General features: G+C 45.0%; 3 protein-coding genes and 1 pseudogene across 4 annotated transcripts in view; 1 reads left to right on the top strand and 3 right to left on the bottom strand.

Annotated features, from left to right (window-relative positions):
- hpca (hippocalcin) overlaps positions 1-4,050 on the top strand; it is a 24,054-nt gene extending 20,004 nt beyond the window's left edge. Inside the window, exons 4-5 of the mRNA XM_079288657.1 lie at positions 667-772; positions 1,399-4,050. Coding sequence (XP_079144783.1) covers positions 667-772; positions 1,399-1,496 — 204 coding nt within the window. The 3' untranslated portion in view covers positions 1,497-4,050. The remainder of the gene's footprint in view (positions 1-666; positions 773-1,398) is intronic.
- A 1,152-nt stretch (positions 4,051-5,202) lies between these two features.
- On the bottom strand, positions 5,203-11,516 carry LOC306791188 (uncharacterized protein; the record flags this gene model as incomplete). The annotated part of the gene is made up of 6 exons (XM_079287824.1): positions 11,431-11,516; positions 10,214-10,410; positions 9,438-9,497; positions 7,423-7,614; positions 6,176-6,322; positions 5,203-6,066 (listed from the first exon to the last, which is right to left on the bottom strand). The coding sequence occupies exons 1-6, from the start codon at positions 11,441-11,443 to the stop codon at positions 5,203-5,205; spliced, it is 1,473 nt and encodes a 490-aa protein (XP_079143950.1). The 5' UTR covers positions 11,444-11,516.
- A 1,159-nt stretch (positions 11,517-12,675) lies between these two features.
- Positions 12,676-13,398, bottom strand: LOC306791334 (gap junction beta-3 protein-like; the record flags this gene model as incomplete). Its single annotated transcript, XM_079287993.1, has 1 exon — positions 12,676-13,398. The coding sequence occupies one exon, from the start codon at positions 13,396-13,398 to the stop codon at positions 12,676-12,678; it is 723 nt and encodes a 240-aa protein (XP_079144119.1).
- A 3,310-nt stretch (positions 13,399-16,708) lies between these two features.
- LOC306791187 (gap junction beta-4 protein-like) lies at positions 16,709-17,817 on the bottom strand (annotated as a pseudogene). The gene is made up of 2 exons: positions 17,097-17,817; positions 16,709-16,997 (listed from the first exon to the last, which is right to left on the bottom strand). The product of its transcript is annotated as a gap junction beta-4 protein-like (transcript).
- Positions 17,818-20,109: the final 2,292 nt, after the last annotated feature.

Below are 20,109 nucleotides of genomic sequence, written 5' to 3'. Positions count from 1 at the left end.
TTCTTTTATAGCCCAAGAGATAAAGTTTCATAGCCGGAATCAAAAAAGCTTATTTTGTGCAAGCTACCTTCCCTTCTGAGGATGCTGCTGCGACACCGATCTCGTGTCAGTTTAACACCCTGTGCTCCCGATGGAGAAGGTCTGATTTAATGGGCACGTAAGCTGATTGTAGATCTGCGTCTGAGGCCAGCTGATACTCGGTGTTTCCCTCTGCTCACTTGCAGAGTTTAATTTAACGCTGTCAGGGGACGGGAGGCGCTCGGCTCGTAACGCTCAACAGATAAAGATGTATCGGATCAATACAGTAAGCTCTACTTGTAAGCCCCCCCCCACCACTGCTGGCATGTATCACTGCGGTATGATGGCGTGGTTTTATAGCCTCACAGACCCTGCCTGGGTATTTGTATACAAGCTGGCCAGGGAGCAGCTCTTGGCATCGGGAGTAACAAATGTCATTGATTCACGTGGACTTTAGAAAGCCTGTTTATCAGCATCTTGAAAGCTGCAGTGGCTTTATTTTGTAGTTCCGTTGTGGTTTTCGTTCTCTCCTGCTGAGTCTCCTTCATGGGTCCCTGCTGGCTTGAATTCACTTATCTTTCTGTTTTCTCTCCCACACCCACTCACCGCAAACCCCGTCTCTCTCCTTTCTCACGCTTCGTCTATCAGGCCATCTACAAGATGGTGTCATCTGTGATGAAGATGCCAGAGGATGAATCCACGCCGGAGAAGAGGACGGATAAGATCTTCAGACAAATGGACCTCAATAACGATGGTGAGAGGAGGAATGGCAACATGGAGGGGGGAAGATGCAGAAGGGAGGAGGAGGGGAGGGAGGGAGGGAGGGAGGGAGGAATGGGTGAAGGATGTGACAGTTCATTGACAATAACCTTTGAAAGTTGCTCACTTTACTGCACTCTTAGAAATGAAGGTGCTAACTAGAACCACATTGGGTTCTACCGCTTGTCTTCATAGTAGAACACTTTTTGGTTCCTGGTAGAACTTTTATTCAGGTTCCACCTGGAACACATTCAAAGGGTTCTCCCTAAACCCAACATAAAGGGTTATAGCTAGAACCATCTGTGAATGGTTCCACCCAAAACCCTGGAGCTTCAAACCAGAACCTTTCAACCTTTTAAGGGTGCTAACAAGAACCCACGAGGGGGTTCTACTGAGAACCCTTTTATATTCCAATAGTTTCAACGTTGTCACATAAGATTCATGTGTTCATCAATATCGAGGCCGAGATATTTATATGATTTAATGTTCAACTGTGATCCAACATTAAATTGCAAAGTGCTTCAGATCGTAGAAGAATTTAGTCTTCGTGTAACAAGGGTCGTATTCCTCCAAAATAAAAGCTTTTTCCGCCGGTTTTCTCTGTCTCCGTCTACCCTGCAGGCAAGCTGTCCCTGGAAGAGTTCATCAAAGGTGCCAAAAGCGACCCCTCCATCGTCCGGCTACTCCAGTGCGACCCCAGCTCGGCCTCCCAGTTCTGAACCCCGCGCCCTGCCGCGACCCTCCCCCCCACCCTCTCTGTTGCTGTTGAAACAGTCACTCAAATCAATGCATGATGGTTCTCGTCTCTCATATCATCTCTTTTTTGTTCCTTGTTGTGTGCGAGGATGGAGGCGGGATTTTAAGGAGGATAAGAAAAGCCATCACTCTCATTTTGCTTTCATTTTTTATTTTTGATATTTGGGAAAACTGAAGGGACATGCGTACAGTTAACGGCCAGGCGTCAGTCGCCTCCGCTAATGTTCCCGAGTATCTCTCTCTCTCTCTCTCTCTCTCTCTCTGGAAAAATGGATTTCCAAGGAGCTCGTGACAAAGTGTGGATTTTTTGCAGGGTGGGGATTGCTCAGTTTGTCCTCCAACACACATGTACATCATGTATATACTGTCTCTGTCTATCACAAGACGACGTTTGTCTTCATGTATGGTTCACACACTCTCCGGCATTGAAAAGGCAGTATTATGTAGCTCAGCCTCCTGGTCTGATCTGGATGGGTGGTCGGGGTGGGGTGGGGGGGGTTATTGGGATTTTACTGCTGATCTTTCGCTAAGAAAAAGAAGGCCTGAGATCCCATTCGCTTTTCATTGATATCTACTGGCATTTTGTTGATTTTTTTTTTAAAAAGGTGTTTTTTTTCTTCTTTCATTTGTACATATTGTTTACCGCCTTCATACTGTTTAATTTATTCATTTTTATTCGTATTATTGTGCTTTGAATTTGACCGTATTCCAGTTTACAGCGACAGAGAGAGAACATGTGAGATGAGATTGATCTCTTTGGGAGTTGGTGGATTTGTTGAAGTGGAAGATTACGAGACTCTCGTGGCAGAAGCGGATCCCATTATGCTTTTCATCGACGACACCAGTAGCACACATCGTTTGAGCCGCCATGTGTTCATAAAGTACGGCTGTGCATTCGGTGTGAATGCGCGCGTGTGCATGTGGATATATGCACTGTGTGCCCGCGGCTAACTTCTACAGTATTATAATGTTGTTTCTTAATTTGTAAGTATTTTGAAGTTCTCTAACAACGAGCAGTAAACTTCTGAGGTAGTCGTAACCTGTCACTATACTGCATGATCCTACCAACTGACTAAATCCACACAAACAGTTAACGCACATCGCCATCTTTTTGTAGCTCTGCAGCCTCCTCAGCATTGTACCTGGTGTGGAAATGGTCGAGTATTTGTCTTGCTTTGGGACCCCTCCCCCCTCCCCTCCCCTCTGACAGACAGAGAACTCACTAAGGGCTCGTTCATCACTCTCTAGCTGAATGCTTTTATTACCTCCTGGATTAGTCTGCTTGCAGAGCAGTAAGATGAAGGGACTTGTTTCATGAGATACTTATTCTGATTCGAGTTTTCAGGGTTTCCAGACATGCAGCAGTCAGTGGCCGTGTTTACACTGCATTCATTTATTAGCCTAATATTTGGAGCGCCAAGGAAGTGGAAGACGTCGAGACACGACACCCAATCAATCTCTCCAACGCAAAGGGAAGACACGAGTGAGACCTGCTGCAGAATAGAATACCTGCCGGAATAGCAGCACTACTCCCGCGATGGAAGGCCCTCATTGTCAGGTCACTGTTGCCGCCTTCGGTTTGTTGAGGTTCGACAAAACAAATTCTGTTTGTGAAGTCGTTGGGCAGACTGGGACAGTTATGCACTCATACATCATTGAGGAAGGGACCTTCAGGTTCTTCTTTAGGCTGATGCAGTATTAGTGTTATGGTGTTTAAAAATGGTGGCATGTAATTAAATGCATTTACTCGATTAGCGCAGCAATATTCTTTTGTTGTACATTTGACTGCAGTAGACTGCATTGACCTGATAACTACAGTTAGTCACTTTTTAGATGAAAATGTTACTCAATACATATCAGTCCATAAATCATATTGCATTCTTAGAGATTAATCTGCTCCAAAGTATATAAAACAGTTCGTATTAGCTTCTACTTTAAGGTTCAATGTTCAATGCATAATTTAAAAGTCCTTCTGAAAAGGCTTCGTTGAAATCGTTTCAGGTGGTTTAGCAGCTCCACGAAGGTTTGGACGGACGTCCTTGACTTCCCCTGAATGACGTCTCCGTCTGCCACGTGACATAAAAACAACTCGGAGGGATACGTCTCTTTTAGCTAGTTAGCGAAGAGCGCCTGTTATAGCGGACTTAACCGACAAACGTGCGATTTATATCAGCCCAACGTTTCACTACCTCACAAACTGAGTTAGTGTGTGCAGTGTGAACTCCCAATGAGAGCCGTGCTGGTGCAGCTGCAGCCACACGACCTTAGGCCGGCCCGACCTTAGGGCAACTTATTCCAAACATTTGCACAGGCGCTTCCTAATCAGCCGCACCTCTGCTTTGGGGATCTTAGTGTCACTGCCTTCTGCTGGCAGGATAAGGAACACCAGTTGCGACCCTCTGCTCCACTACAATTGAACCCCTTTTCTATTCTCACTGCCTCTGATCAACTGGTACCTTGTGTTGGATAAATACGCCGCCTTCCTTCCCTCTTTCTCCCCGCTTCCTATTTTTCTGTTGCATGAAAACCTCTCGTGAGGATTGTCATGTTTGTGCCGTTGGACCTGAAAATCTAAATATACCTATGTGTTTCAAAGCTGCACGTGTGGACTGTTCTCATTTCTGGTTATGTCAGGAGGTGGAGAGCGTTTCACCGCGGACAAGACTAATGTCCGGTCGGACAGCTGAATATCTCTGTCGTGCGTTAGAGTGTCGCAGCCTGTAAGGATCCACCGTAGGTCCTTATTAATTAACAAAGCGCTGACAGGACGGGTGAATGTCTGCACCAACCTGTCAGGTGTCTACACGAGTGTAACCAGTCATTCCTGTCAGGTCACTCTCTCTGCTGCTGCCATCACCGCATTTTAAACTGAACTGTGACAGTTCAGCTACTAAACACACAGGATAGATGCAACACTTCAAATAAACACTTTATTTACGCGTCGACTTCATTAAATAATTAAAATGGTCCATGTTTCCATGTTCTCAGAGTTCCATGTTCCCAGGGTTCCATGTTCCCAGGGTTCCCATGTTCTCAGAGTTCCATGTTCCCAGGGTTCCATGTTCCCAGGCCAGGTGACCCCGTGGTTTTTACGGGAAGTCGTCTGCTGTAACCATAATCATATACGGTAACTTCGTGGAGTCACCATAAGAAATCATTATGATTATTAATCAAATTGGAACCATATTGTTCATCAGTGAGCTTTAGAAGTGCTGTGAGGGGTATGTTCTTTTTACTTTGGGCAGAGCCAGGCTAGTTGTCTCCCCTTGCTTCCAGTCTTTATGCTAAGCTAAGTTAAGCAAGTCCTAACTCCAGCTACATCATGAGAGTGACATCAATCTTCTCATCTTACTCTCTGCAAGAATGCGACAAAGTACATTTTCCCAAACTACTGTATCAACTCTAATCCTTGTACAGGGAACGATTTGTCTCCTCCGTCCTAATAGGAACAATTTGACCCTCATTACAGCAGAAATACAACGACACACGCTCTCACATAACCGGCATCCTGCGCACTGCGCAAATAGCCTGAGCCGCTGCTCAATAGGTTCATATTTTAGAAGCCCTGACAGGCCAATGGGGTTGTGAAATGATGTTTCAATCCAAGTGTTGTAGCTTGCACTGGAGTCTACACTCTCGCTTCAAGACGCTCTGGCATGTCCAACATGTCTAAATCCAGAAGCTGGACCTTTCCAGCGTCGCCCTCTCCAGCAGTTGGTGCTTCTCCGCTGCCCTTTGGTGGCTGCCAACACGCGTTTCTTGCCTTCCTCTGTTGGGCTGGCGGAGGGGCCGCCTCTCCGAGGGAGGGAGACTCCGGTGCTGATGGGGAGGCTGCTGGGGAGGGGGCGGAGGTCTGCGCTGCTGTCTCGTAGGTTCAGTATTCTGTCTCGGAGGTTCGCGGTGACTTCGTGGAGGTTCAGAGTGGCGTGTTGGAGGTTCAGAGTGGCGTGTTGGAGGTTCAGAGTGGCGTGTTGGAGGTTCAGAGTGGCGTGTTGGAGGTTCAGAGTGGCGTGTTGGAGGTTCAGTGCGGCTTCTCGGTGGTTCAGTGCGGCTTCTCGGTGGTTCAGTGCGGCTTCTCGGTGGTTCAGTGCGGCTTCTCGGTGGTTCAGAGTAGCGTGTTGGAGGTTCAGAGTAGCGTGTTGGAGGTTCAGAGTAGCGTGTTGGAGGTTCAGAGTAGCGTGTTGGAGGTTCAGAGTAGCGTGTTGGAGGTTCAGAGTAGCGTGTTGGAGGTTCAGAGTAGCGTGTTGGAGGTTCAGAGTGGCGTGTTGGAGGTTCAGAGTAGCGTGTTGGAGGTTCAGAGTGGCGTGTTGGAGGTTCAGAGTGGCGTGTTGGAGGTTCAGAGTGGCGTGTTGGAGGTTCAGAGTAGCGTGTTGGAGGTTCAGAGTAGCGTGTTGGAGGTTCAGAGCAGCGTGTTGGAGGTTCAGAGTAGCGTGTTGGTGGTTCACTGTAGCTTCTTGGTGGTTCAGTGCAGCTTGTTAGAGGTTCAGGGTGGCGAGAGGGAGCAGCTTCCTCCATCTGCCTCACCACATTGATCTACACAAACAAATTATTAACCATTAAGTCCAATTTTTTTAAATAATGGCTTTATTGAAAGCTGTCTTATGCACCATCCAAAAGTTTACATTTTGAGAGGAAATCTCACCGCTCTGCCAAAGTCCCTGGTTCTCTTACTGTTCGGGTAACAAGGTAGACCCAGGAATGAAACGCAGACAGCGAAGCACCGGGCAGAAAACACCGTCTGGATGACACAGGTCACGATCAGAGGCACCCAAAGGATCAGAGTGGTGCTCTGGGGAGGGATGGAGGAGCAGAGTTAGTGGCAACCACCAGCTGGACCAAAGGAAACACAATCTGAGGCAAGAGCAGCAGGGACACTGTGCGGTTAATGATGCGTTTCAGAACCTTATTTTTACTCAGACGGCTGCGGAGCAAAGACACAGCAGCGAGTCAGCAATGTGAATAAAATATGTAGAGCAGAACGCATCAAAGTAGAAGTGCACGGAGGGAATCCAGAGAAGAAGAGCCGCTGTTTGTAGGGCATGCTGACTCACAGACTACAAAGAGAATGAATGGTAATCGTTGAGTTTTCTTTGGAATGCATGATAACTTATGCAGGAAGCACAAAAAAGAAAAAAAACTTGCACAACCATCATTACTGCCTCTAAGCAGCAGCTATGAACATCAGAACCAGAAGCCCAAAACACACTTTCAGGTGATGTAATGGGCCCCGGCAGCCATATTGGAAGGTCCTTTGCTAACAGACAACTCTGAGAGGACAGCGTGGTCTGCAGTCTCAGCAGACTAAAGCTAAGTTAGATACTTCAGCTACATTCTAAGCCCGCCCACTTGTTAGCGGTCCAATCAAATGTGAAGGATTTGATTTAAATCTCTTTTAACTGTGCATCAAATGTTCCGTTTCACTGGGAAAACGTCACTTCATACAGAAGCTGACGACGCTCCAACTTCTAGTTCCACTGGGACGTTAATGTTGGGACAGCTCGTCGTTATGGTTACATGCTGACACATAACTGCTTTGCTAAATTAGCTCGGGGACTATTTGGTTCGTTAAGTGATTTTCAGGTGAACTGCAGCACACCTCACATTTGCACTTAAGTGACAAATTGTCGTGTGCTAGCCGAGCTAAAATGCCAAAGTCGTGCTGATGTGTGGCTGCAGCTGTGAGGCTGAGCGGGCCCGACAGCCCATCTGGAGCACGCTGGAGGAGGACCGAGCCTGAAGTGGACAGACGGGGTCGGGGCAGCATTCCTGCCACCCAGCCCACCGGCTGCACAACGTGACTGACTGAGTGGTGGAAAGACACCCGGCCTCACGCCCCACACCATCAGTGCACACACACACATATAGCCTCCGTACACACAATGCACTCACGTAGATGCGCGTGGGGTCAAAAGGGCACTCGTTGGTGATGCTGGAGTAGCCGACGGCATCGGGGAAGCGGCAGTGAGTCAGGAGGCTCCGCCCGCCGTGAACGACGGCCCTCACCACGGACACGGAGAGTCCGGTAGCCGAGGCCGCCGCCGTGAGCGCCGCGGCCAGGCCCACCGTGAAAAGTGACCACATCTGTGGGAGGAAGCGAGGGAGAGACGAGAAACACATCTGGGGAAATTAGGCAGAAGTACTAGATGGGACACCAAAGAACAATCAATATTAATACAGACGGAGCGACGACGTCAGATTCAAATCGGCATTAAAACATGAGACATGGAAGCAAAACATTTTTCATTTGCTAAATTTGGAAAAAAAAAGGTATGAGCTTCTCAGTTCCTAAAGGCTTTATAATGGCCTGAAGGATAGCTGGATGTAAAGGAGGAGGCCGACGATGTTTTATATTTTTCTCATGGGCAACAATTCCCTCAAAAAGATTAAAACCAACAATGAATTGATCATTTTGCGAATTAGTTGATGAACAGAAAATGAACGCTGTAAATACTCATGAACACACTCAATCTGCAGCTGAAAATAGGAAACAACTAATTATTTTGACTGTTGTTTTAGGGACGTTTCCTATAAGCTAGAGTCTAGCTGTTTATTCAGTCTCATTCAAAACATTTTCTTTTGGAACTACATGTTTGTAACCACTCTTTAAAGATTTACATCTGTACTACGTAAATAAAAAGGCCACAGACAGACGAGAGCTGCAGGAACGAGTCCTAAAGCCAGGAAATGAGTCAGCATTTTTGCTCTTCGGTTCCCTCGGCTCTAGTCGGTACATTTCTTTTACAGGTTTCTAGATAGAAGCCTGAAATAAGGTCTGTGGTTGACACAAGCTTACGAGATTTGGATGTTTTATTCTACGACATAAAATAAGTCAGTAAATATTCCTCTCAGGAAATGTTAAATAAATAAGATAAATAAGACTACTGGATGTCATCACGCCGACTAGTCCGCCTTCATGCGACAGAGGTAGTTTATCGCCCAACGTTTGCTTTTTACTTCTGGTGATTGCATTCACGCTTCAAAAATCCTGAAAGTGTTGATTATTTGTGAAGATTATCTTGCTGAACAAAGTATCAGAAACTTAGTTTATTTTCTGCAGTAATCCATAATCCAATGGAAATATCCCATCTGCTTTTTGTGGAGGGAACCAGTGGGAAGCTAACCGCCCGGGTTGGCCTACTAAAACCCATCGTCCCTGCAGAGCTCTATAAGCATGTCTAAAAGCATCGAGAGCCACCAATAACAAGCTGCAGCATTACAAACCAAAGCCATCAGCTGTGAGCGATAACGATGCTAAAGTGGGTAGAAAACCAGTGACCCGTTTTCCAGAAGGCTAGACATGTAGGCACAGGGAGGAATTAAAAATCACTCGGTGAGTCGTTGAGTCGAAACTCGATAAGAACAACAAGACCTGACGCTGTGCGGGAGATTATAAATTGTAGTAGCCGACATGAAGGACGTGTTAACATGAAAAAAGGGAGTGTTGCGATTACTCGTTATTCACGCACGGCGATAGCTGGATGACTGCATAAGATAACAAGACCGATGAGGAGTTTGGCCAGTTTACGGTTGCTGTGGCTAACAAAGGAAACGGGGAGCGGTTGGTCCGCCCGGGCTCAGCTCGTCAGTCCCGTCCGAGCAACCCAACAGCTGGCTGAGTAAACAGAGGAGAAGCCGTTCTGCACGACCGCAGGCAGAAAAGGGAAAAAACACACAAACTATTCCAGCTCTTCAGCTGCAGACTCAGACACCGGAGGTGACAGGCAGGAGCTCAAAGGCGCTTTTTTTTCAAGCCCCCTTGACAAGATAGACTGAGACGAAAGCTGAGAATAAAAAGCATGAAAACATCAAAAGACAAAGCAAGTGTTTGTGCGGTGCAGACAGACAGATGAAAGTTAGCAGAGAGAGAGAGAGTGAGGACAGCTGTTTACAGGAAGCATACTAACCAGGCCTCTACTCTTCTTGTTTTTAGACAGGACGATAGCCAGAATGCCGACAACAATTCCCTGCAGAGACGAGACGGAAGAGATTCAAAGAATGTTCATGTTGACCACAAAATACAATTTACATAATTATCAGTCTCAGACGCACTCAACAGCAACACGAGGGGGAAGTGAAAAGATGATTTCTCTCAACACAACTACAAACATTTCAGATATGTCTTCAAGTGCCGCCGTGTGCTTTGAATGTTGTTTTTACAAAGCCAGAGGAAGAAACACTCACAGAAGCCTTTTAACTTTACATCCAACTCATTTTAGCAATTGGAATGATTCAGATTATCAGATAAATATTTGACTGATTCAAAGGATGTTCTGCGTTCTTAAAAGGGGATCTGCATATATCTAAATTAAATCTATTTCCTATGTACATAAAAAAAAAAGAGGTTTCTTCAACGGCTGTTTGTTCAGGGAAGTGGTTTCACAAGAAGCCCAGAGAATCCTGCACCATTGATTTTTGGATCAAGAAATTTTTCTGCAGACTTATGCTCAATTCTAGCTACATGTTTAGATGCAATTGTGGTCTTCAGGGTGCAGCCTCGGCCCTGATGGAAAATCCCACGACTTACCATCATAAACTCTGCACTAATGCGAAAATGTGTGGCGTGTTTATTGCTCTGTTGTTTTGTAAATCTAGTTCGAAGTAATGTGTACTACGAGTTCCTGTATCCTCCATAATGTTCCCCAGAGCTGCTACAGGTTCACGGTGGATCTCATGCACTCACCACGAGGCCGGAGGTGAGGGCGACCACGTTGGAGATGGCGTACTCCATGGCCCGGGCCTGCTGGTGGAGGTTGATGTGTCGGAGCACCACACCGTGCATCAGCGCCCCTAACAGGAAGTTAACGTGGCCGATGAGGATCATGCTCAGACCCATCTTCATCAGGGTCATGGGCTCCTCCAGGCTGGCACAACACAAACCTGGGGGGGGGGGGGGGGGGGGGCACACAGGACCACAACAGAGGAGAGTGAATTCTCGTGACGGGACTTCATCCACGTTGTATTGATCAGAGGCAGAGCGAGGTCAAACGTATTAATGATTAGCTGCTGAACACATAACTACAGTACAGGCTGTTCAGACTGGAACGTCCAGAACAAGTCGCTCAAACGCAGAAAGAAGAGTGACGCTGCATTTGAAATAGTAATATCGTAAATTAACAATTTCTGCCATATATCAATAAAGATATGCATCATGATATTGCATGTTTTATGGTAATTCAATAAATAAATAAATAGTCTATGAAATAATCACATGGCAGCCTATTTTTCTTTACTGCTGTGTGACAAATTGCTGTGTGAGTATTTTCCCATTTAATTAGGAATGTAAGTGCAATATATATGTGTGTGTGTGTGTGTGTGTGTGTGTGTGTGTGTGTGTGTGTGTGTGTGTGTGTGTCTACATGCATGCACACAAAGAGTAATTAGATTAAGACAATGAAGTATTAGCACAAGCAGAATTCTTATCGCTTCAGAGTTTTGGAGAAAGTTGAGTTCGTGTGTGCTTGTGATTGTCGATTTAGACGACTTAATTGTGCGTCACGATATGACTCCATTAGAAAGACGATAAATGATCATGTTGAATTATTGCTGGCACAACCTTTTTGTATTGTCTAAACTCAAATTAAAAAGATACATTTACGACAAACATGCGTCTCGGCTTAATTCATAATCCAACCCCTGAAAACAATGAGATGGTACATCTGGTCTAAAAGATCATTAATATAAACCTGCACATCTATATGTGTGTGTGTTTGTGTAACATGGTCACTGCTCCACAACTTCAAAACTATACGATTATTAATACAATCAACGCTTACGTCACAGACCATCTCCAGCCAGGTGTGCCACACCCGAACAAACATTCCGAAAGTTTGAAACAAACAAACTGCTGCAGTCTAAATTCATTTAAAATACAGTTCCCAGACACATGGAGCCTTTTACCTGCACCGGCCATCTCTGTTAGGTCACCATTCGGTTACAGTGACAGCGCGTCTCGTGCGTGGAGCTTATCCGCGTGCCCTCTTCACTCTCCAAACGATAAGCGCCTCACCACTCTCACTCAGCGGGACAGACAGAAAGTAAAGTGACAACTTCTCACATTTTTCAAAATAAGATCCCATCATATTTTAGAATGTCTCAACGTATAAGTTTGTTTTGAAGTGCTTTAAAATACTAGTTATTTAATTACCTCGAGCAATTACGTGCAGTAGGCTCGATGAAAGCCAGAGAAACTTCCAGAAAGAGCAAATCGTGCAATTGTTTCAACAAATAAAGAAAATAACCTAAATTATGATTATGTTCGATCATAATCTGCAGTAAATTAATATTTGTAATACTTATTTTAATTCCCCAAAATGCTCTGTCCACTTAGTTGTTGTTTTTCTCTAAGAAAACATTTAATGCTTTTATTTTGAAACCAACGTTGCTATTGGCCCGTTGCCTATAGAATGTCTGCAACCTTTACACAGGTACACGTGCACCTGTTAGCGCCTGGCTGCCTTCTGTGTGAAAAACAAATACAGTCATCTGCCTGTATTCATAAATGTTATGTTTATGTTTATTTTTCCCGTGATGGACGTTAACCTCTTCTACTAGTTACAGTGTTAATCAAAGCCTGGAATATATACATTAGGAATGTTATAGGTATGTATAGTTGCCTCAGCAGTACACACATAATGCACCATCGCACAACAGTTGCACTCTGGGAGGGATCATTGCCAAGTTTTCTGGAGACTTTCACATCCGTCACATGAAGTAGTGTAGTGTAGTGAACCTGTAGTGCCACCAGGTGGAGAGATGGCGCCATTAAAGGAGGAGAAGGCAGATCTTATACATGCTGTGATTTTTATTATGTAGTTGAAAATATTATTGCTTGGACAATATATATATTTTTTAGGGAATACAAGAAACAAATGTCAGTTTTGGTTATTGACATGGAGACATTTATGAGCGATCTTTAGATCAATGACTTCAAATCATTCAGCTTTTTTTTGCTACTGAAATCATTATTACACTTGTGAAATTTTCTTTTAAATATCATTACAGAGCATAGGACTGTGTCTTACAAAAAAAGCATGATATTTATATAGAAATTATACATAAAATTACTTTTTAAATGAAAATACCCTCAAAGGGAAAAAGGATTGTAAGTCAATTAAAGGCATAACAACAAGCATCGATTGCCTATTATGACGCCAGAGAGGACTTGCAGTCCAGGTTCGGGTGGACCCTCCTCGATGGGGTGTGGACGCTACCTCTGTGTTTACGGGTCACCACCCGGAAAGCAATCAGATAGAAGATCTCACAGACGTTGAGCACCACGCACACGACGGACGCCCCCACCATGAAGTAGGTGAAAACGGTCTTCTCGGTGGGCCGGGATATGTAGCAGTCCACCAGGTTAGGACAGGGCTTGACGTCGCACTGCACCTTCCTGGGTAGCTTGAAGCTGTGGTAGACGTAGTGCAGCAAGTAGAGGAAAGTGATCTCGAAGGTGGTCTTGATGAAGAGGCTCGACAGGTAAGTCCACCACAGGCCGCCGCGCTTTTGGCCCGGGTTGTCGTACAGCCGGGTGTCCTCGCCGTGCTTGGCCCGGTACTTGCGCTCCCGCTCCTCCCGGTAGGCCACGTGCAGCACCACCATTAAGGACGGGCAGGTGACGAAGATGAGCTGCAGAGCCCAGAGGCGGATGTGGGAGATGGGGAAGAAGTAGTCGTAGCAGATGTTGGTGCACCCCGGCTGGCGGGTGTTGCAGTCGAAGTGTCCCTGGTCGTCGCTCCAGACCCGCTCGGCAGCCACCACGAAGACCAACACCCGGAAGACGAAGACCACCGATAGCCAGATGCGTCCGAAGGCAGTGGAGTACTTGTTGACTCCGCTAAGAAGACCCTGCAGGAATTTCCAATCCATCAGTTCAGCTTTGATTGGCTTCTTTTGAGACTCTTTAGAAAGATTTTAAAAACTGGAGCGCTAGAACACAATGAAGAGACAATGACAGAGTTAGGCAGTTACTCAGAGAAACACAAGCTTTTAAATGGGAAATTTACCCCAAAATCAAAAATACATGTTGCCGAGTGTTGGAGATATCGGCTGACACTTGTGACCCGGTTACTCAAGATAATCCACAGACCTTTTTGTGAACAGTTTTCATGTATACAGTTCCAACATGAAACTGCTCACAAAAAGGTCTGTGGATTATTTTGAGTCACCGGGTTATGGATTCTGGAAAGAGACATTGCTGAGGAGTTTTTCTTTTTGGAACTTTGAACAACGCAAGCCGAGTCTACAGCCAACATCTCCCGCACTAGGCAACTCTTAAAACAATCTAGATCGATAGATATCACTACAGGTAATAATAATAATTGTAATAATAAGAGTAAGAGGGTAAATGTGTATTTTTGAATGTGGGGTGAACTGTCCCTTTAAAATCAGCCTTGATTCAGCTAAATATTTCATAATCCCTTCCAAAATAATTCACTGCGTTCTTAACTTCTCTTTTCCTATTAAACCAGTTATTTGGCAGCTATAGAACCTCAATCCCTCTCTCCTAAATATGACTCTTGAATACTTAACTTGCTCAGCTTACCTTAAGAAAACCACTCAGTCCATCGTGTTCAGATGAGGAATTCTCTGGACGGGCGACCTCTCTCCGACAGCGGGTTTCAGGTATTAACTGTCCACAAGAAACCACTGTTGGGCATTATCAGGAGGTGTGGCCACTTCTTTGGCATCCACCCAAAATGTACCTTTAAAACCTCCAGCTACTTCCTGTCAGCATTCATTGTTGTAATGCTGTTAAGCAAATCCTTCAACTTCCTCATACTTGTTAAATAAATAAATGTTTTCTTCACAAGAATCTCAAGCTGCTCTTCACTCTAGCGGTGACATCACGCACTCTAAGCTGCCCAATACACACCCATTATAAAGTCAGAAAAGGGCTGAAAAATCTTAAAAGTTAAATTGCTGCAGTTCAAAAAGTTTAAAAGATATCGGAAAGCTGAATTATGCGGCAATAGTTCAGGGTTTTCTCAACATTTGAAAGTTGAAATGGTGTCTTTAGCTGAAAGTATGAGTAAGTTGAAGGATTTATAAGTTGAAGAAGTTTAAGAGGATTTGAAAATCTTCTCGATAGAAACCCATTCAAAAAAACGTTGCTAAAAGCTTAATAATTCAAATAGTTCAAAGGTTAGAAATATAAAAATTCCTGATGATTAAGCATTAAAAAAAGTAATGCTCTTACTAATACTGCGACAACTACTACTGCTGCTGCTAATATAGTATTACTACTACTGCTACTACTACTACTACTTCAACTTTTGCTGTTGCTACTGTTACTACTACTGCTACTGCTATTACTGCTACCATAAATATTATTACTACCACTACTGCTATTACTACCACTACCACTACTATTATTACTTATACCACAACTGCTAATACTGCTATTCCTGCTACTACCAGTACTAATACTACTACAGCTATTAGTACGACTGCTACTCGTACTACTACTACTGCTACTTCAAAAACTGACTTTACTATTACTACTACTACTACTACTACTTATTCTACTACTACTGTTATATTAAATACTACGACCACTACTACAGCTATTACTACGACTACTGATACTACTACTTCTACTACTTCTTCTAATTACTAATACTTCTACAACTAATAATACTTCTACTACAACTACAAATATCACTACTGCTACTGCTAGTACTTATTCTAAAGCTACTAATACTTCAACTAATAATACTTCTACTACAACTTCTACTACTACAAATATCACCACTGATGAAATTTTTTAAGCCACAGAAACCGTTAGAATATCAAAATGTTCAGCTCTTTCAGGAGAGGTGTGATATGACTTTTCATAGTTGGAATCTTTAAACCTTTTGAATTATTAAGCTTTTTGCAATTTTTAAAAAATTGGATATCTATTTTTAGCAATGTTTTTGCAATTAATTTCAAATTTCAGCATTCCAATGCATTTTCAGCAGGAAATGCATTTTCTAGTTTATCTTACACTTGTTAAAGTCACCTTTACTGTGACAGTTGTATTGTGACGGAGTGCCGATACTTTGAATGGGAAACTGTCCAACAAAACACACATCAGGGGTTCCACCGAACGAGGACTTTGTTTGCAGATGAATAAAGGTGATAAGGAATATCAGGCCTTACTGGAGACGCATGTAGGTGTGGCTGTCTGATCCCATCACCACGTTTCTCAACAGGTGACTTTGTATCAGCTCCATTAGGCGGCCGCGATGCGGAGATATGCCTCTTTGTATCCTTAAATCTGGATTTAAACCGGGTCACCACCTAGCATTTGTTTGTGCAAGCACTCCGGAAACCATTTGCACTCAAACACACCTGAGATACGGAGCCCCACTATCGCAAAATCAGATACAACCAGCGTTTTGCTGGCTCATTTTCTCAGGTGAGATTGGTACACTCAGTCTTAATCCTGCTCTCGGCCTGCTGGTCTGAAAGATTGCAGGATGTGGTCGATTGTCAATAATGTTTCTCCCATCAGTAACCGAGCGTTGATCGTTTTGTGCCCATTTGGAAATGTCACAATGTGTGTTTTCCTCTGATTATTTTTGGACATGTTGTACTCCACCATCTAGATCTCTATTGGTTCATCTAACTCTGCACTGCTGCACCTATTTGTATCTGCCCTGCATGCTGTAGGTTCTTTAAAGAGCCGAACACAGTTGGCAAAGCTCTCGCTCTAAAAAATGACCTCAACAATATTCAGCTAATCAGTCTAAAGGTAGCATTTCCGTGCAGGAATGAAAGCGGAACATGTGGCAAAGCAAGATTTCACAAGATGGTTGTTTATTTTATAAAATATCATCTTTATTTTCTGGTTCAAGTGAGTCCGTTTGTGTTAAAGTACACACACGGCAGCTCTCACGTCTCGGAACAAGTTAAGCAGTTTTACAGATCACAAAATAATCTCAAATAACAAATATATTCTTATAAATAGTCAAAATACAGTAAATCCCCTTTAATTCATCAGTTATTTTAGATCAGAAAGCCAACCGCATTATGGGCCAAACACATTACACCATTTTGATGAAGAAAAAAAGGAACAGCAAACAGGACATGACCTTTGTAAAAACATTTTCTTCAAAACCACGGACATTTTGCTGATAAATGTGGCCAACAGTACAAAAGCTACCAAACATAGTTCTATATCCCCACGCGTCTCTTAGGAGACTGCAATGCTGTACGGTGGAGCTGAGCTCTCTTTGCCAGCTCCTCCGCTGCCGTTGTCCACCATCTTCACCGGGAGCGGCTCCTTGAACGCAGAGTTCTCCTTCCCGGTCAGAGGAGTTCTGACCATCATGAAGGAGTTCTCCCTCGCCGAGCGACGTTCTCCTCGGCAGCACTCCCAGAACCTCTTCCCGCACAGGTAGAAGATCTCGATAAGCGTGAGGAGGATGCACACGAAGCTGGTCACCACCATGAAGATGGTGAATATTTTCTTCTCCGTGGGCCTAGAGGAACACAATGGTCACAGGGTGTAAGATTAACATTTCCAGTTCAGCCATTGAGACTCCAAGACCTGTAACTATGAACCTCGGAGGTAAACTTACCGGGCGATGTAGCAGTCCACCACATTGGGACACGGCTCCTCGGTGCATTTCACCAGCGGCGGGAAGAACGTGGCCTCGTAGATGTAGAACAGCAGGAAGACAAACACGGCGTCCACCAATATCTTAAACAGCAGGCTGAAGAAGTAGGTCCACCACAGGCCCCCTCGCTTCTTCCCCGTGTGGTCATACAGAGGGACGCAGTCCTCCCCGTGCTTCAGCCGGTGCTTGCGCTCGCGCTCCTCTCGGTAGGACACGTGGAGCGTCACAAGGAGGGACGGGCAGGTGACAAAGATCAGCTGCAGGGCCCAGAGGCGCGTGTAGGAGATGGGGTAGTAGTGGTCGTAGCAGACGTTGTGACAACCGGGCTGCCGGGTGTTGCAGTCGAAGTCCTTCTGCTCGTCACCCCAGACCTTCTCGCAGGCCACCAGGAAGACCATGAACCGGAAGATGAAGACGATGGCGAGCCAGATGCGGCCGAACGCCGTGGAGTATTTGTTCACCCCGCTGAGGAGGCCCTCGAGGAAGGCCCAGTTCATGGTGTTGTTTCAGATGTTCTTTTGGACCACCTTGAAGAAGAAAAAGGAGGCACCAGAATGCGGCAGAAGGCTCACACACAAACTGAACTCAGCCTCGCACGAAGGCTCTTTAATAGAGCACCTATTACTGCTGCCTTCTTGGCACAGGTCGAAGGGGAGGGAGGAATATCGAGGAGCGCAAACATGGACTCATTCCTCAGCTGGAGCCACTGGTGGAGCTGGTTGATAGCAAACACCTTGATTAACAGGAAAGAGAGAGAGAGAGAGAGAGAGAGAGAGAGAGAGAGAGAGAGAGAGAGAGAGAGAGAGAGAGAGAGAGAGAGAGAGAGAGAGAGAGAGAGAGAGAGAGAGAGAGAGAGAGAGAGTTTGCTGGATACTTTAATTCACACAATGAGGTTGCTGTTCAGGGTGCTGCAAGTTAAATATTCAAGAGATAGTTTAACATTTTGGGAAATACCCTTATTCGCTTTTCTTGTTGAGATTTCGATTAGAAGATCAATACCTCGCTCATATCTTAAATATAAGCTACAGCCAGGAGCTGACCAGACTCTGTACAAAGTTGGAAAAAATGAATCCGCCCACCAGCACCTCTCACCGGTGGGCAGACTTAATTGTTTATAGCAGATAATTGATTAATTAATTAAATTGTTTTTTTCAATTCATTTATTGTCGTGAACATTTAAAAAGAACAACGATGTCAAAGCATCGTAATAGAAAAAAACACAATAATATGAATATTAACACATTGACATTACATTACAATTGTTCTCTATATACAGTATGACAACTACATTATACATATATATATATATTATTTATTTGTTGTTAATCGTCAGAGGTCTATGAAAGCACAATTGTGCGGCTGTTGGAATCTTAAAGTCACGTGTTTGTCATGTTGGGGGCACGCAGATGAACTTTAGAGGTACGAACGAGACGGTTACTACCGGGGAGAAGCTCCTCTATGTAGATATAAAGGTAGCGTCTGGATCTGGGAGTGCATCCACTTCAGCCTCAGCACACGTAGAGTTAATCAGCTGGTGTTGCACTACATTAGCAAATGCACATATTTAAACTAAGAAGGGGTTTGATAGACGATGGAATTAAACAGTATCTACACTGTAAAGACAAGTCATCATAGTGTTACAGTTGTTGGGGTCTGGCGCCACCTCCTGGCTGGCTGAGTCCCTCACATGCGCATCCATGTTTTCCTTCCTCTCATAAACCTGACCTGGGATTAGAGCGAAACTCCCCCTAGGATGACCACACCCCCCAGCTCCGGCCAAAACCTGAGGCTGGCCCTCCATTGGCCAAGAAAGGGCCCCCCACAGTTTGTGAGACCTGGTTCATAAGCCTGAGCGCAGCGAGATTCGTCCTCTTCGCGCCGGACTCGTCCTGGCTACAAGAAGACCCATCAGCCTCTTCCTCCTGCATCACGCTGGCAACAGAAGGCCACGAGGAGCCGCGGCCTCATCAAATCCTGTCAGGTCACATGTTACATTCGCTGGTCGAAAACAGACTGTGTTTTATTTTGAGTTCTGGATCCTAGTGCGAGAACGGATAGCTCCTATCCGCCCTCGGCGCCTTTGCCATTTCCCAGGGAAGGCTAGAGTAACCGAGAGACTACTTCAGGCAATTGAGGTCTGCGTACTTCCAGGGACGCAACGTCCCAGGTCTAGAAGAGGACCAAGCCTTCAAGTCGTTATTCCTGCACAACCTCCACGACAATGTGAGATACGATGTTACTATGCACTGCAGAACGAGTAACCTCACAATGCCAGAGATTAGGAAGTATGCGCAACTTGCATGGGAGACACGCGGACGGCCGATGAAGAGGCACGAGGACGCCGCCAGAGTCTTGGGCATCCAGCAGTCGCGAGACTCCGACCTAGCCCTGGAAGACAACGAGAGGCCTTGGCCTAGGGAGCCCTGGTCACCCCCGAGGAACCAACGACCGTGGCGGTCGAAGGACCAACGGAACCAGGGGGGTGAAAGACGCCCTCAAAGGCAACATCAGTCTTTTTCAGTCTTACTGGGGGGCCATAACACTCTTGCTCTACTCGATTCCGGGTCAGAAACAAGCCTAATGTGTTCCCCCACCTTTTCGCATACACCTCTAGGGTACCACAACCTTAGAGGCCTTTCGAGCACCCTAGTTCGTAAAATCCTTAGATGTCAAGAATTAAGTTTCTTAGATGCTAATAACCCAAACACGCTCCTCTACGTTCCCAACAGTAGTACAAACAACGCTTCAGTACGAGTCAGTAGCTGTACTTATTATGGCCTATGATCATAATTGCTGTTTTAGACTGTACATTTGACTTCATCTGTGATGATGTGGCACAACATGCCAATGTTATAAACAAAAGGGATCAATAACAAAACACATCCACTGCGTTTTAGTGTAAATCAGACGATTATGAGGAGTTCATGGGCACACAGCATTTTATCTGGTGAAAAAACCTCAGCAGTGGGATTAA

The sequence above is a fragment of the Melanostigma gelatinosum genome (assembly GCF_949748355.1).
Source record: "Melanostigma gelatinosum genome assembly, chromosome: 17".
NCBI classification, from domain to species: domain Eukaryota; kingdom Metazoa; phylum Chordata; class Actinopteri; order Perciformes; family Zoarcidae; genus Melanostigma; species Melanostigma gelatinosum.
Note: the sequence above shows the minus strand (reverse complement) of the source record. Positions and strands in the feature narration are given on the sequence as shown.